The 17,150-nt window shown below is 49.0% G+C and overlaps 1 protein-coding gene across 2 annotated transcripts in view; it reads right to left on the bottom strand.

Moving 5' to 3' along the window:
- The window catches only part of Arhgap25 (Rho GTPase activating protein 25), a 42,364-nt gene extending 33,042 nt beyond the window's left edge, over positions 1-9,322 (bottom strand). The window contains exons 1-3 of one of the 2 annotated variants that reach the window (XM_059258120.1): positions 9,103-9,322; positions 7,561-7,760; positions 3,013-3,100 (exon numbers count right to left, since the gene is read on the bottom strand). In XM_059258120.1, the coding sequence (XP_059114103.1) occupies positions 3,013-3,100; positions 7,561-7,743 (271 nt within the window). In that variant the 5' untranslated portion in view covers positions 7,744-7,760; positions 9,103-9,322. Of the gene's footprint in view, positions 1-3,012; positions 3,101-7,560; positions 8,161-9,102 lie in introns of those variants that run through there. The other variant, XM_059258119.1, reaches the window with a different exon arrangement.
- Positions 9,323-17,150: the final 7,828 nt, after the last annotated feature.

Here is a 17,150-nt window from a genome sequence, read left to right as displayed (position 1 = left end):
TGGGCAGAATCTATCTGACATCCTTCTCTGCTGTGAACACACTTCAGTCTGCTGCACTGTCAAAACACCTCTTGGTTTCCTGGCTCCAGGAACCCCTTTGGTTCTGCCTTGAGAAACCCCACTGGGAAACATTTTCTCCGGCCACTACCTCTGAATTGCCTTGTTGCACAAGTCTCCTCACTGATATCCATCCCCATTCTGTCTTCACCCCTATAGCTTACATTTTACTCTCAAATGACATGAATTTTAAACATGAGCCGTGTCATGCCACTGTTCTTAGAACTTCCCAGTGGCTTCCCATCCTTCTGCCATAGACGTTCAGTTTCTTATAATTGCCAAGAACTACCTATCCAATCCCCTACTCCTAAAGTCATGTCACCCTGACCACATAGTCCACTTGGAATTCTCTGGCACACAGAGGCTTGGGGATGCTGCACTGGCCATCCCTGTCCTCGGAAAGGCTTCCTCCAGCCAAACACTTAAGTTTCTCTGTTGGCATCTTCCTAAGTTTACCTCAATCCCACCTTCTCAGGGACACATCCTCTGCCTGCTCCACCGTCAATGACAAAGCAACCACCTCCACCCGCCTCAATCAGAACGTCTTCCCTCCTTGCTTTAATTTTCCCATCAGGAAAAATGATACAGTTCACCAGGGCTATTTGGTGTGAGGCTGGATTGTTAGCTGTGTGTAGCTGTTTCTGTTCTTTGACCACCCGCCCTCACACAGCTCCAGCTCTGAGCAGATGCTCAACACATTTGCTGTTGAATGAATGACAGCGTCTCCTAAAGTGCTATGTGTGAAGGCTGAATGAGATGTGTTACGCAATGGGAGGAGAACCCCACACACTTGTTCTCAAGCTAACGGTCAGGCAGAGAGGGATGCCCTTCCTCAACAGTTGCCTACTGTACATTAAAGGCATAACAATAAGTACACACTACTGTGTGGCCCTGAACCTGGGGACTGCAGAGAGGGCCTTGATTGGGAATCCTGTTTCTTATGGCAGCATGACCTTCTGCAAGAGGAGGACAAAGAGATGAACTGAAAATTTTATGTAGCTTAGTCTATGCTAGGTGGAGCCTTGGAAACAGCAGTAGGAATAGAGGTTCCGAGTTTAGGATTGCTATATACCCACCTGTGTGGGTAGAGGAAGATACCGTGACAGGAAGAGACAGATGGACAATGAGTTAGACAGAAGGAAAGACAGAGAGACTGAAAGACAGAATAGGGAGAAGGAGAGGAAGAGAGGGGGAGGGAGAGAAGAGCTAGCATCCAGGAACTCCTGCAGGAGGCGATATATGTGGGCAAGATGATGAGGGACAGCCTCTTCCCTTCCCTCCCACAGAGCAGTCTTCTAGGGTGGGGGTTCATGGGGCAAACCCACAATGCACTTTCAGGGAGCTTTCCATGGGACTTTCTGGGTAGAAAATGCAGTCGTTGGGACACACTGTTGTGGGTGGTTGTAGTCCAGGAGTTGCATTGGAAGAGAGATCCTAGAACATCACAGTTCAGGCGGGAAATTGATGGAGTTTTCCTGGATGGAAATGGGAGGAATGACTGGGATGGTGGGAAGAAGTGGCTAGATCTTCAGATTAGAAAACAAGAGAAGTCAGGAAATCACCTGGACTTCATTTTTCCTTCTCTTTGGTGTAAATTGTCAGCCAACATTAGGATTTTTCTCTGCATCGTGATTTCCACCAGATGTTCCCAAAACCAAACATCTGCATAGCACTTACTATATGCGAGGAACCATACCAAATGTTTTATCCAGACATCTCCATGTAATCCTCACTGTCATCATTGTCCTCATTACAGATAAGTAATTACAGAAACATCAGGGAGAAACTAGAGGGGCTGCTATACAGTGAGGGGCGTGGTCAGGATTTGGGTGTGGGGAGGTTGGTTCCAGGGAGGGTACTTTACTCCTCCGCCATGCTTCCTTCTCTACCCATGGCTCTTTGTACATGGCTGTCTATGTGAGCAAGAAGGAGAGGTCTAGGAACTCGTGACCTTCCCTGATAGGATCAGGGCTGTGGCAACCAGACAGCATAGCGCTATTATCATTCCTGGCTGGGCAGGGGCAGCCTCAAAGCAAGAGACAGTGGCAGATACGGGGGTATGTGCTAAATTCCCATTGTTCCTAATATATTCTTCTTGGAGAAAAGGCACCTTCCAGCATGTGGCCCATGTGCACGCAGGTGACATGCAGCACCTATAGTGTTTTAAGTTCTCCAAGGCTAATTTCATTAGGTCCTGTTGGAACATAAAGGACCACTGAGATTCTACCAATGCAACCCATTCATGTGGCAGTATCACCCAGCTCAACATGTATTTCAACTGGTGCTGTGGGATGGTCTGTATGTCAAATGTGTTGCTCTGATTGGTCAATAAATAAAACACTGATTGGCCAGTAGCCAGGCAGGAAGTATAGGCGGGCCTAACAGAGAGGAGAATTGAGAGAACAGGAAGGCAGAGGGAGACACGGCCAGCCGCCACCATGACAAGCAGCATGTGAAGATGCCAGTAAGCCACGAGCCACATGGCAAGGTATAGATTTATAGAAATGGATTAATTTAAGATAAAGAACAGTTAGCAAGAAGCCTGCCATGGCCATACAGTTTGTAAGCAATATAAGTCTCTGTGTTTACTTGGTTGGGTCTGAGCAGCTGTGGGACTGGCAGGTGACAGAGATTTGTCCTGACTGTGGGCCAGGCAGGAAAACTCTAGCTACAGACTGGTAGTATGCTGCAAACTGGGTGAGGGAGAATGGATGATGGCTATTCACAGTGAGGGCCCAGAGCCTCATGCTACAACTCCTGGCTCCAGGCACTCCTGAAACACTCACGGGATTGCACCAAATGAGCACCCACTTGTCATGGGTGTCCTTTACGCCAGTTAATCACCTTGGATATGTTCACTAACTATATAAAGAGCCACTATGAGTTCACAGCATGGTTGATTGATGGATTGTCACCTTGACTTCTAGGTATGAGATAGAAATGCAGGCTACCTACCTGGAATAACTTCGAAGACAAATTTGCCAGCTTCTTCGGGGTTTGTGGCGATTTCTTTGACTGTACTGCCTGGCAGATACATGGAGCCCTGAAAGATCAAAGGTTATGCTTTTTATGTAATCAGCAATTTCTTACCTAGGAAGCAGTTAACTTGGGGAAACAAACGAGATGCTAACAGTAGAGTGAGGAGAGCAAGCAGAGGGACGTGGGAGCTGCTCCCAGTTTAAAGGGCATCCCTCTGATGCAGGCCTTGGCCGAGGTGAGTGGCAGCTGCTGGGTGCCTAGGGACACCAGGACAAGGGCCTGGCTGGAGGCAGCTTGTCAGCGAGCCAAGTAGCTTCCACCCTGCATGCACACGACGCTTCAGCAACCTGTTGGGCTTTCCCACACTAGATCCTCACAGCAAGGACTGTCACTTCACCATTCAGACGCGGTTTAGATTGGGAGCTAAATGACACAGTTGATTTCTCCAGACTTAGTTACTCCTGATTTATAAACACATCCCTGAGGTTGAAGGTAGGACATCAGGTCCTGAGTTGTCACTATTCCCAACAGTCTAAAGAAAAACCAGCAACAGTGAACGTGTAAAGGATTAGAAGCTCAAGACATTTCCAAAATAACATCAGAAGCCTGGAAGAAGAAAGTTTCCTGAGATCTAAGAATAAAGATGTCTGAGAGAGAAAAAGAAAGAATAAGAAGGAAGAGGAGAGGGAGGGAGGGTGAGGAGGGGAGGGAGGAAGGGGTGGGAGGAGGGAGATGGCAAGAAGGAGCAGAAAAGAGAAAGGAGGAAAAGCTCCCTGTCTATGAAGTGGAGCTCAGCAGGACCTCTGTAGTCTTTAGTGCGGTCACCTGCAGGTCCCCACTGTCCAGAGACCACCTCTCACCACACGCTATAATATCACATAGCTGCTGTACTAGTTTGGGTTAGTGCCGCTCCAGAGGAAAAAGCCATGTCGTTTTATACAGGAAGGAATGCCACCAGGAAGGGAAGTCCCCTTCAGAGGTACCTCTCTAAACTGTCACTTGATACCCCAAATAACTTCATCACAAAATTGTAAAGATAAAGTATTAGTGTTACTGCATGTATGTGTAATCTGTTGAGTACCTGCCGGATGACAAACCCTGCTCACTGCTCCAAATAGGTAAGTGGAGCAGATCCTTATGGGAAATCCAGGAAGGATTGTTCTCTCAGCTGGAGAGGTGAGGGAACGAGACCTCAAGAGGTGAATTAGCTGGAAAATGATGACTTGAACACTGGACAGCGAGAATCCAGAATTCCTGATCAGGACTTCCTAACCAGACTTGGCGCAAAGAAGCAACAGAATTCAAATCACTCACACTGACCAGAACGCTCCCTGCAGATCTCCCCTCTCACTGTGCAGGGAGACCCTTGGACAGCATAAGCAAACAGGGGGTGACTAGAGGAAGATGCCCTGGGGGGTAAAGGTGGGACAGCATGGAGAGAAGGGTCTGAGCTGTGTGTAACTACTGTCACTAACTCTGCCAGTTGGCCTGGGTGGCTTCTGAGTGGAGATGGGGCAGAGGCAGAGTGCATGGCTCCTGAGAGCAGATCGCGGCCCATTCAAACTCTGTGTTAGCCAGCTGCTAAGCACCCCATCACTAGAACTTACACTATGTGAGCGCATGGTAAATGATTTAGTAATCAGAAGAGTAATGTGGGGCTGGAGAGATGGCTCAGCAGTTAGGAGGAGTGCCTGCTTCTCTTCTAAAGGGCCCGATTTGGGTTCCCAGCACTGTAGCCCACAACTTCTCCAGGGAATCTGACACCTCAGGCCTCCTTGGACACCTGCACTCACATGCACATACCCGCCCCCAGCCCGCCCATTAAACACTAAATAGAAGTGATCTTTACTTGAGTGAGATGATGAAGAGTGCAGGAAGGTTATAGAGCAGCCACCAGCTGTGGTTTGGGATATACTGTGCCCATCAATTAGATTTCCAACAGTAAGAAATTCGTTTTTTTAAACTTCAGAATATTTGCCAGGCAGTGTGGCACATGCTTTTAATCCCAGCACTCAGGAGGCAGAGGCAGGAGAATCTCTGTGAGTTCAAGGCCAGCCTGGTCTACAGACAGAATTCTAGGACAGCCAGAGCTACACAGAGAAACCCTGTCATGAAACAACAGCAAAAAATGTATGTTATGTTTCAGAAAGTCTGTACAATATGTTATTTACCATGATCATTGGCTACATTCTAGACTAACAGTCAACACTAGAACAACATTTGTGACGTGTTGCCACTTTTATGAAATGATATCCTTATTTCACATGTACGGAACAACTTCCTAAGTGTCTGTGGACAGGGAATGCTCGATTTAGGCAGCTATTATTCACATGGGATTGTGAATAATTTTTTATTTGTGTTTTTCTGATGATCTAAACTTCCTACCGTGTACAAGTGCAGCTTTTACAAACAAAGATGCAGAGCAGCATGCAGTAAAATACATCCTTTATAAGGAATAACCATTCTCTCCCCACAATTTGTATTTTTAGATCTGAAAGGAGTGTGTTGTTTTATCAGCCGTTTCTTTATTTCAGCCACCGGGTGGGGGTTGTGCGGTTTCCTCCCTTGGCCTCTTGGTCTGATTACTGTATTCACAGATTTCATAATAAACTGTCCTTGAGGACCGAGAACATAATTGCCTACTCATCCTCGGTCAATTGAATCACGAGAAGCTGTGAGTTTCTCACGTGGGGAAGAAGCCAGGACTCACACGTGACAACCGCTGTCACTGGTTTGCTTTTACAGAGCAGGGTTTCATGGGGGCTTCATACTATGAGACCACGTGACAAACACAGGCCCGGCAGTGTTGTCTGGTTATTAACAAGAAGGGAGGATCCAGAAAAGGCAGTGATAAGTGCGGAGCCCCGGCAAGAGCACAGTGCTCCACGGGAGGCACCTTCCCCTTTCCACACGGAGACGGCCACTACCCAGCAGCCCTTTCGGTGGGCTTGGGGTGGCCGAAGCGGCGTGGCCTCCCAGAGGATTCTCACATCACTCTGATGCACCAGCCACCGTGATCTTGTCCTGTGTTTGCCAGACTTGATAAGATCTGTGCTGTTCATAAAGAACAGGAAGTCCAGTCACCACACTCAGAGGCCCGCAAAAGCCGGTGAGGCGGAGTCTCCGTGACTGTTTCATTTTGGTTCCACCCATCTGCTTGTCTGTTCACCTGCTTAACTACCCCCAGTATCCATATGTGGCTTGTCTTCACCTTCTTAATTTTGGGAGTCTATTTTCTGTAATAAGTTCTAGTAAAGCTCTTCCACCCTGTTTCCATTACCACGGATATGAATTCCTGGTGGGTATGCAGCATCTTTCGGTGCTAGGGACCTTAGTTTATACTCTGGAACCCATAATGGTGGCTAGTGGTGGCCTCTCACACTCTCACTTCCCATTGTGAGCATCAGAATAGAGGGGACAGGGAGAAGAGACCGGCCTGAGGCTGAGGATCGCAGCTAGCTTGAAGACATCCTCACCCTAGGTGTGATGCTGTCCTTCTGCTCCCACATACCCTGAATCTGACCGCTGAACTTCAGCCCACAGCCCCCTCTGACATTCCTAGCACCGTGACTGCTGTCTATATTACCTGTGCTGCCTACCCAAACTTCAGTCTGTCTTAGGACACACAGAACCATCTGTTTACAGCCAGATGAAGACTGCCTCCCTCTGTTCAGGATCCTGCAGTGGCTCTCCATGACACTTGGTGTAAACCCCAAGTCTTTGCAGTGACACTCACAACCTGCCCCCTAAACCCACACCCCTGTCCTCACTGCTCTGACCTCTTCCCCTCTGGTTCTCAGAACTGGTTCTGTTCCTGCCACCCGGAACCCCTAGTGCTCCCTACACAGGTCACCTACGTTCCTCTAGTCTGTGGGTGGCCATTCCTCTGCCCAGGAGGCCCCTGTCCCAGAGACCCACCTGGTACCCCCTCTCCTTAGCATTACCACCACCTGCATGACGTCAGTCTGCATTCCTGCCCCATTAAAGATCGCAACATGTCTCCCAAACTTCCCCTCACCCTCTTCTCCTCACATAACTCATCCTTTTTCTAACAACTCCATGCTTCCCTTATCTGTTGAGATTATTTGCTGCTCCGTTCAGCAGATATTTCCCCTGCTTTCCTGACTGATTTACTTCACATGTCTCCGGCGGTAACTGGTGTGGGAATATTTATACATGAATGCATGAGGCATTAAATACAATAGTTGTCCAAGACATACTTATTGAACAACAATAACAATAACAACAGAGTCCCAGATCAGTTCTTCTGAGCTGCTATGATGGGTTGCCATCTCAGTGGCACCGTTACGGTGTGAGACTGGACTTGGGGTACCCTAGGAACCCTATTGTGCTAGTGGGAACGTTTCTTCACACTCAGGGCATGTAGAGAAAATCTATGACAAGGGAGCAGCACCAGCTGGAGGTGTCTGGCCCCACTGAGGAGGCCTAGAGAAGTGAAAGTAGCCAGTGGGCCCCTGCCCAGCTCCTCTGGACCTGAAGCAAGGACACACACGCAGCAGGTACCTGCGGCTTGGAGTCCTCTTCGTCCTTGTAGTAGTAGAGCTGCTGAGCCCTCAGCACGAAGTACCGCTGCTGCCAGTTTTTCACGATGGACCTCTGCTTCTTCAGCCAGCCCATCTTAATCGGCCTTTCCAGGGGGTTGGGGGTGCTTGGTGGATGAAAGGCCGCCATCTGCTCCCCAGTCATCACGCTCCTTGACCGAGCTATAGAGAGGAACAGACAGGCGGGCTGACTGAGGGACATGAAGCAGGGAGTCAAGAGCGGGGTGGGGTAGGGGGGCTGAGAGGAAGCCCTGCTGTCCCCCACACCCCAGAGAGGAGCGGGGGGGCCCTCCTCCTGAAAGGAGTGCAATCGACCAGCGCCTGCAGTCCAGCTGCCTCCGGCCCTGTGAGCTGCAAAGCGGAGATTGGCTGGGGCCTCTGAAGAGGAAGTGGCCACAGCATCTGACAGAAGGTGCTTCCTTTTCCTGCGTGGGAGTATCTGACAGAGGACAAAATAATGCCCTGCTCTGTGTCCAGAGTAAGGCCCACGCAGCTGCACGGACCACCGGAAGCTGTCCGTTTTTCTTCCATGGCCCTTCTGAGGAGCCAGCCTGTAGCTTGGACCCCGCCGCCCCACTCTGTCTCCCCCTGCCAGTCCCCGTGGACTTGGCACCTCCTGAAGTTTCTGGTCAAGTGTCATGTACCCTCCAGTGCCCGCCCACTGTGTTTACATCACTTGGCTGGGCCAAGGGCTTCGGTTGGCACATTTGTCTTATGCTTCTGGTCAGATGGTCAATCACTAGCAGAAGCAGAAGTAGGGCTTGAAGCCCAGCTCCTCCGCCCACTGCATGCGATCATTGGCTTCTGGCTTCCTACAGAGTTCTGCCTGTCATCTGATCGGGTCCTAACCTGTGCCTCCATGGTGACTCCCACCCAGAACAACTATCTCCTTTCTTCCTGTCCCTCCAAAGTGACCCAGTAGCTCTGCTGGCTTCTAGCCAACCCTTTCTTCTAACATCTGCCTTTTTCTCCTCTAGCCAACTCAGCAGTGGCCTTCCAGACACTCAGAGCCACGGCCTTGTGCTGATGTTCTGGACCCCAGTGTCTAGGCTCTGCTCTGCTGCTGAAGCACATCTCTAGCTCTCTGCTTCTTTAGTTAGCTTTAGTTTATCCCTGAGACACTAATAATATGACTAAGTTATTGAGTCTATTCTCATCTCTTTTCCTTGCCTGACTAGAGAACTGGCCTTTCTCTCTTGCTTTTCACTGACACTTCTCCAAGCCCCAGTCAGTTTCCATACTAGCTAAACTGGGTTGCTGATAGTCCTTACAATGTAGAATTGTGAAGATTAAACAAACAAACCATTCAGCACACTTTTAGTCAAGCAGACGCCACTCTTACTTTTGTCAATGGTGACTACTTCTAACTACAAGGATGGAGAGCATCTTTAAGAGCATCCTCAGTCTCTCTCACTTCAAGCTTCAAACCTCCTGATTTCACTCATTCCCATCTTTAGTGCATTTAACTGCAAACTTCTCCCTGTGGCATTTGATTCCTGCTTACCTGCCTCCTTCTAGGCCCATGGTTCTCAGCCTTCATTCATTCGTGTTCGCGGCATCCTTCTAAGTACCAGAGCTTTCCACAGAATGGCAGTCTTTGCTCCAGCGGTATCAAAACCCACCACCTCTATAATGCAGAGTGCTACAGTGCTGTGTGCACAGAGCTCTGCCTAACTGGGCCCTTCAGCCCTGCAATCACTCTGTGTTCCTGTTATTCCGTAACTCCCACTAGGGAACTGGAGGAGTTGCAACACATGCTTGACTGAGCCTTCCACTGGACAGCCTTCAACACGGAAGAGCGCACAGTCAGGGCTTGTGGAAGAGAACTTTTCAGCTTGATGCCACTTTGGTTTGTAAAGAGATTGCTTTGTATCTGTGAGTCTTGACACCCTGACCAAAAAACAACAAACAAACAAAAACCAACAACAACAAAAAACTTTGCTTCCAAACTTTTTTCCCAGCTGACTACTCATTTCCAGAGTCTGTCACTGGCGCTGATCACTTACTCAAAGGAACCCCCAGGGCAGTGAGACGATGAACAGGCACTGGCCATGGAGCAACGAGGAGGAGTGGACCTGAGTGAAGGACCGAAGCCTCTGTGCGGTATCATATCTTTCTATGTGGGAGTGTATCTTGACAAGACTCATCTGTACCAGGAAGAAGGCGCACATGGACAAAAGTAAAAGTGTCCTTCACTCACAAAGCTTTTGAAGAGGATGGAAGAGTGAGGCGATGGGCATTCTCTTCTGCTGTGTTGGCCTCAGTGTAAGCCCATTCCAGGGCAACTCTGACGACCACCCACCTAAAGCAACATCAGATATGGAAGAGGGCCCCTTTCTTGTAGCAGAGTGATGAGGAGCCTCCATAGGACCAAATGGAACCAACACAGAAAAGGAAGAAATTGGACAAAGGTATCTATGAGGACTCGGGTCTCTTGAGTCACTCCCACAACCCCACAGACCTTATTAGGATCACTTCTAGAGGCAAGGAAAGTGGAAGATCTCAGAAGCATCCAGAAATGGGACAGGGGTCTGAAGAAACCAGAAAGATTCTGTGGATTGGAGGGAATTTGATTAACATAGAACCTAGTGGGTAAGGTATTCTTTTATAATTTAGTTCTGGAGGAACATGACTCTTTAGGGTGAAAAACAATAACCAAGCCCAAAATGATCACCCCTAAAAGCATTTGTGCCCTGAAGAATGGCCTGGGAGAGGCAGGAGGAGGAGGTGTGAATGCTTGGTATTCTTAAATATGGCCCAAAGAGGACATGATAGCCATGAGACAGGAAGACAGCATGACACCAAGACGTGGCCTAGAAATACCTCTCACCATATGTCCAGCCAGTGTGTCTTGAGTACGTGCCATCATCCTACCATCCCTGATCCGATAATATGTCCAGGGTCACCCATTCCAAGTTACAGCATGTGGAGAGATCTGTACACACTCTTCACAGCTGGAAGTCAAGCCCAGTATTGGGGGACAGTAACAGCGCAGTGAGCCAGCAACTGAGCAGAGCAGCTTCCTGTCCCATCTCAGCCTCTAGCCACCAGGCAGGCCTCTTGGGGATGATGCAAGTACGAGAGAAGCAGCCTGGTGGGTCTTGGCTTTGACTAACATTCTTTGTTACTTCTTTGGAGGGGAGCCCCTCTTTGTAGGTGATCTGCTACTGTCAATGGTTAATTCCTCGTAATAAACATGGTCATGGTGACAAGCTTTGCTGTGAGCTGGTCTTCACACCCATGGTAAGTGTTCCCCTCAGGGAGGAGGTATGAACTAGGTAGGCATGAGGCTGCAGAGCAGGTTACAGGGAACAAGGGAAGAAGAGTGAGGCCACAACTGCTCAGTGTTCGTAGAATTCCCTGCAAGAGCAGGGTGAGAGCTTCAATGAGGCCAGGAACCCAGTAGAGAGAAGACCAAGCCCCCAGCTAGCACTGTGCTAGACAACACAGCAGTCATCGTAAGTGGCTGTAGGCAGTTACGTGTGTTAGGGTAAATAGAATTAAGTAAAAACACATTTCCATCAGCCATATTTCAAGTACTCAGTAGCCAATGGGCTACTGGGCCCAGAGAAGTGGCCCTTAGGTGTAGAGTGAGGCTTCAACCTTCTTCTGAGAGGGAAAAGAGGAGCCATTTCATGCCCCTGAGCAAGGGGAGACCATAACAAAACATAAGCACGTTATGCAATTAGATTGTCCATGCTGAATTTCAGTGTGCACCAAGAGAAGAGAAATAGAAGATGTGTGTACCCAGGGTTTTCTTTCTGCACAGAAGTTAGCTTATTTTTGCCCCAAGTTGTAACAAGAGAAGATTAAAGAAGGAAGTATGAGCAGAGAAGTTGCCTCGGAAACACTGCACTTCCTCTTCATCTCCCATCTGCTGACCCACTGACCTGAAAAATAACCACAAACTTTCCTAGGCCCACCTTTGAAGTATCTGTACCATGAGCTCTCCAGTCACCGCAGTCAAGGCTCTGCTTTAGGGGGCTGTGGGTGCAGGGAGGAGGTTCACCAGGATTTAAAGCTGGGAGGGCCTGTGGTTGCTTTCTTACCATGATCTGTGGAAACCTGTCTGAATGAAGTAGAAAGGGGAGGAGAATTCCTACGGCTTCCCTCTAGACTGCTCTATTGGGTTACAGACCCATCACCCGGCTGCTTACAGGCACCGGGGAAATTCTCAAGTTCACCACATGGCTAGTCAAACTCACCACCCTCCCCCTTCGCATCATCTGCCATTCCTGTCTTGTGCTCACGAACATACCCCAGCCTGCCCGCCTTGTCTGGCCTCTATAACTGGTGTCCCATGACTGTCTATGACTGACCCAATAGGGTGTGGCTCCTCCAGTCAGTACTGATGAGACTGCTGATGTTGTGACCCTTCTTAAGCACAGACTTAGGTGTCTCCTGACTACAAATCTCCCATGAACCCCAGCACCTCTCTCCTAGAGATCAGGTGTAAACACCCTGTCCATGGACCTAGGGTCTTTGTGCCTTTCTACACATTTTCTGTTCTTCCTACACATCCAGCCTGCAGGATAGTAAGCTCCTTGCATGGATTTCTTCTTAAAAAGTTCTCGCCCATTCTTCGAGACTCACATCAGGCCACATCTCCATGACCCAGCAGCTAAACCTTGCAGTTTTCCAGCCCTGTCCCCTCTTCACCGGGGACATGTCTGCAGAGCAGCATTTGTTACCCTGCCTGGTAGTTTTCATACCCTGTCTCCCTCTCCACTTGCAGTATAAGAGGACAAGGATGCTGCTTCTGTGCCTGTCCTTGCTCATCCTGTATCTTGGTCCCCTGTGAACAGCAGGCAGGAGGAGGTAGAGAGGTACACAGGCTTCTGTCACAGTGGCCATGGCTGAGTCCCCATCTAACCTACTCTATGACATGTTTCTTCTTTCATGAGATTGTGAGCATCAGGGGCACTTGGTATGTGGTTAACATATAAGAGTTTAACAATGATACTGGACATATCTCAGCTAGTGCCTATCTTTAAAACATAAGAATTGACCAGCACTCAGGAGGCAGAGGCTAGTGGATCTCTGTGGCTTTGAAAAAAAAAAAAAGAAGAAGAAGAAAAGAAGCTGGTGCTGTGAACATTGTTATTGTAATTGTGTAGTTAATTTAATGTCAAGCAAGATGGCAGACTAGAAGAGTAGAGCGTAAAAGGGGGAGAGAGCTGGAAGTGGGAGACTAGCAGGACGGCACACAGTATCCAGGTGTAACACACAGGCCTGGATTAGGAAGGTGCTGGTGGGGAGGACACACTATGAATTACAACCAAGAGTGGACGGACAGACTGAGTACAGAATGAACGAGGAGGAGCCCCGAGTCTCCGAGGCTTGGGGTTTGCAAAGCTCAGGAAAGCTAGCCTTCCCACTGCTCAGACAGTCCACATTGCCGAACCCTTGATGGGCTGCAGGACAGTGTCAGCCCCTAAACCATGGACCTCCCTGCCGCAAGAAACCCTCAGAGCCCCAAGACCTAATTGCAGGGGCAAGGTGGAGAGGGGCTTAGAGGCCAAGAGTGCTTGGCTTGCAGCCACGCCAGAGTTCTGGGTTTTAACAGGTAAGGGTCTGGATCAAGAGAGGCTAGAAGGAAGAATTTAACTAACATGGAAACCTCACATCAGAAAAATGAAGCAGTGGATCTTCAGAAGTCAGCGGGGCTGCACACAGCAGCAGCTGGCCCAGAGGGGAGCGGCCATCACCGAAGGCTAGGGATACAATCCTCCGTACAAGAGGAGCATGTGCTGCTTCCCTCAGGACACGTGAGAGGGCCACCAAGTAAGAGTGCCACGCAGTGAGAGTGCCACGCAGTGAGAGTGCCACGCAGTGAGAGTGCCACGCAGTGAGAGTGCCACGCAGTGAGAGTGCCACACAGTGAGAGTGCCACGCAGTGAGAGTGCCACACGATGAGAGTGCCACACGGTGAGAGTGCCACACGGTGAGAGTGCCACACGGTGAGAGTGCCACGTAGTGAGAGTGCCACACGATGAGAGTGCTACACGGTGAGAGTGCCACACGGTGAGAGTGCCACGCGGTGAGAGTGCCACACAGTGAGAGTGCCACACAGTGAGAGTGCCACGCAGTGAGAGTGCCACGCAGTGAGAGTGCCACGCAGTGAGAGTGCCACACAGTGAGAGTGCCACACAGTGAGAGTGCCACACGATGAGAGTGCTACACGGTGAGAGTGCCACACGGTGAGAGTGCCACACGGTGAGAGTGCCACACAGTGAGAGTGCCACACAATGAGAGTGTCACACTGTGAGAGTGCCACACGGTGAGAGTGCCACACAGTGAGAGTGCCATGCAGCCTAGAAGAGGTCTGGCCAGCACACAGTCCTTGGTGAGTATTTAGTGAGTGTATGAAATAAGCATTTTAGGATGCACTGACAGCTACCATCAAGGAGCTTCATATTTGTAAAAAATAATGGCAAATTTTCCTATTTGTGGGACTTCTAGGTGTGTTCACTTGTACCAGTGCAGGCAGTGGCTGGTACAAGGAACGATGCCTACTCCAGTAATAATAGACTGCCAGTTACTTAATACGTACCATGTACTTACAAGTACCTGCTTTGGTGCAGGACTCCATATGTCTCCATTACTTCCATGCCCACACCAGCTCTTCACTGCATAGTACCTGAATTCAACCTCCATTTTAAATACAAGGGTCTGAAGTCCAGAGAGCTGAAGCGATTATCTCCAGCTAGTGGAAATCTGATTTTAAAACCAACTATCCATGCTCAGACCAAGAGACCCAGGAAAGAGCAGCACCCTGTGGTGAAGAGAGCTGCCCACATCACCAACCAAGGTGGTTCTAGAGTAAGAAAGTGTGCCGAGGACAGAGACAACCGTGCTTCATCTGGGCAGGTGCAAAGCCCTGAGGACCGACCACAGGAAGCTCCTGGTCTTTGTGAGCCTCTGCTTCGTAACAGGACGTTGGGAGCTGAGTAATTTACCCAGAACAGAGACCATTTGCTTTCCAGTTCTGAAGGCTGCTCATGGCCCCAGCCTTTGAGCCACAATGCCCATGGTGAGAGGGCTAGAGGAAGGAGCAGGCAAATAAGAGTGTGTTGGAGTCACTTTGTAACAACCTGTTCCCTAGATAAAGGCATCCTCCACTCATGAGGAGAGTCTGTGACAATCACGTCTTGTGAGGCTCCACCTCCAAACACTGCTGCACTGCAGACTGAATCCCCAATATGTGAACTTGGGGGACAGACTCAAGCCATAGGACACCCACCTGGTCCCACCCAAGTTGTCTCAAGCGTTGCATTTAAACAACCTCATGTTTCTGCTTCCGCCCAGCGCATCATATGTGACACTCATCGGGCCTTGAAGAAACACTGACAGAGAATGGTGCTGAAACCTCAAACCTGCCACCAGGCCTTGTTGACACCACCCGGAAGATGGACATATTAGGTAATCCTGCTGCGTCTCACCAGCTCACTGCCCACGCTCATTGGAAGACCATATGCTAATTGAAACCTAGTGTGGGCATGGAGTGGGAAGGAGAGTACTGAGACAGCCCAGCTCTACCCCAGGCGGAGCGAGCTGCTGAGGTAGCCTCTGAGCAGCAAAGCCATTGCTACCTCAACTCTGTCTTCACTTGGGTATGAAGAATATTACCACTTACACAGACAACAGGCTGTGTGAGCCAGGAGGCAGCAGAGGGACTTCTGCTGTCTGCTCTGAAATGACACCTAAACCTTCCCTGAACACTCACGTTTATCTAACACCTAGAATTATCCCCTGAATGTCTGCCTTTGCTGCCCAGGACTGGAATGCATTTTGCTTTCTCCATCTGATGGAAATATCTTTCATGTTAGTTAGGTGACCTTGACAACTGCAGAGCAGAGCCCGCCTTGGAAAGGATTATTGTATAGATAGGATGTTGTCTCAGTAGTAACAAGAGAGGTACTGACAGAGAATGGAAGTGTGTGTGTGTGTGTGTGTGTGTGTGTATGTGTGCGTGTGTGTGTGTGTATGTGTGCGTGTGTGTGTGTGTATGTGTACGTGTGTGTGTGTGTGTGTGTGTGTGTGTGTGTGTGTGTGTGTGTGTGTTGTAGAAGGGAATGGAGCGGGAGAGGGGTGGGGATTAGAAGGGCCTGGATTTCTGTTGCTTTTTATTTATTCAGCAGCCCTAGAAACCCAGGCTAGGAACCAGCCTCAGGCTTGAAAGATCTCCTGCCTTCAGGAAAATTCTCCTAGTCTGGGTTACCTCTCAGGATACCCTTATGGTGTTCACATTTGGGGCTTTCATGGTTCTTAGGGCCATAGAGTGCCATCTCCTCTCTTGAGTCTGTGTTGCTACAGCTCCCTTTCTCTCTCTCTCTCTCTCTCTCTCTCTCTCTCTCTCTCTCTCTCTCTCTCTCTCTCTCTCTCTCTCTCTGCCCATCTCTGCATAACAGGAAACCAAGTGTAATAACAAGAAGTTTTGCAGAGTTGTGAGCACTTCCTACTAAGCAAGGCCTCTTCCTCAGCGCAGACACTAGGAGAGATTTGGCAATGGGTAGCAAAAGAGTCCTCGAAGACAAGGCAGCTGAATCTCTGGCTGTCTAGAAGTTACCCGCCTCCCCAGGTAGGAGTGTGAGGAAGAATGCTCCACATCTACAGGACTGTGGGATAATTAGAGCCGTGAGCTACCCAGTGGCAAGAGTTAAATTAAAAGTTATGCCCTTCTCCCCCATATCAAAACTAGCCGTTTTAGGTAAGAATTTTGCTTTATTATCCACTAACATTCATAAATAAATAGTGTGTCAGGGTGCTTGAGGTCTCTGCATTTTTTACATGTGAGGGCCCTGCCTTCCACAGGTGTAGTCCCTCCAGGAAAACAATACTCCAGACTCATCGAGACCTGAGTCTTGGGGGCCACAGGCCTTTGTCCTTCATCAGACATTGCTCTAGGTGTTTCTGGGGCCCCTGGACTTTGGGAAGAATACTTTCTGCCTTGAACCTTACCTAGTGTATAAACAACCATTGGGATGTGACCGCCAGTGATACAGCATGATGAAAGGATCCCATATCTCATTAGAAATTAAACTAATTCATGTATGATCAGATGACCTAAGATATTGATTAGCGTTGTTAAGCATGGTCAAAGCAACGTGGTTAGGAAATAAAATATCCATATTTTTAAAGATGTTTATTTCAGCATGAAGCAAAGGGTTACATTGTGTGTGGAAGTTGCCTTAAAATATCTCAGCAAAGAAGAAATAAAGGGATATATTCAAAGGTGACAACCTCAATAAACATTGAATTTCAGAAACAGGATATACAGGAGTGTGTGTGGGGAGCACGTACTGGAGTTTCTGCTGTGAAGAACGCCTCCTGCACAGTCACCATGCTCAAGCACAGAAGGCCCGAGGGGAAATAAAGAAGGAGCAACCTTCGCATCCCTACCCCCATCCTCAGCCCTGGCACTTAGGTCTCTGAACTCCAACGACAGTGCTCCTTTACAGACTGCCGTTGAAATGGCCAAGGCTATCTCAGCAGCAATCAAAAGAAAATCTGAAAAGAGTGAAATAAAACCTGAGGTTGTAGGTGGAGAGA

This window comes from Peromyscus eremicus, chromosome 3 (genome assembly GCF_949786415.1).
Source record: "Peromyscus eremicus chromosome 3, PerEre_H2_v1, whole genome shotgun sequence".
NCBI lineage: Eukaryota > Metazoa > Chordata > Mammalia > Rodentia > Cricetidae > Peromyscus > Peromyscus eremicus.
The sequence above is the reverse complement of the archived record's forward strand: the minus strand, read 5'-3'. Positions and strand labels throughout refer to the sequence as shown.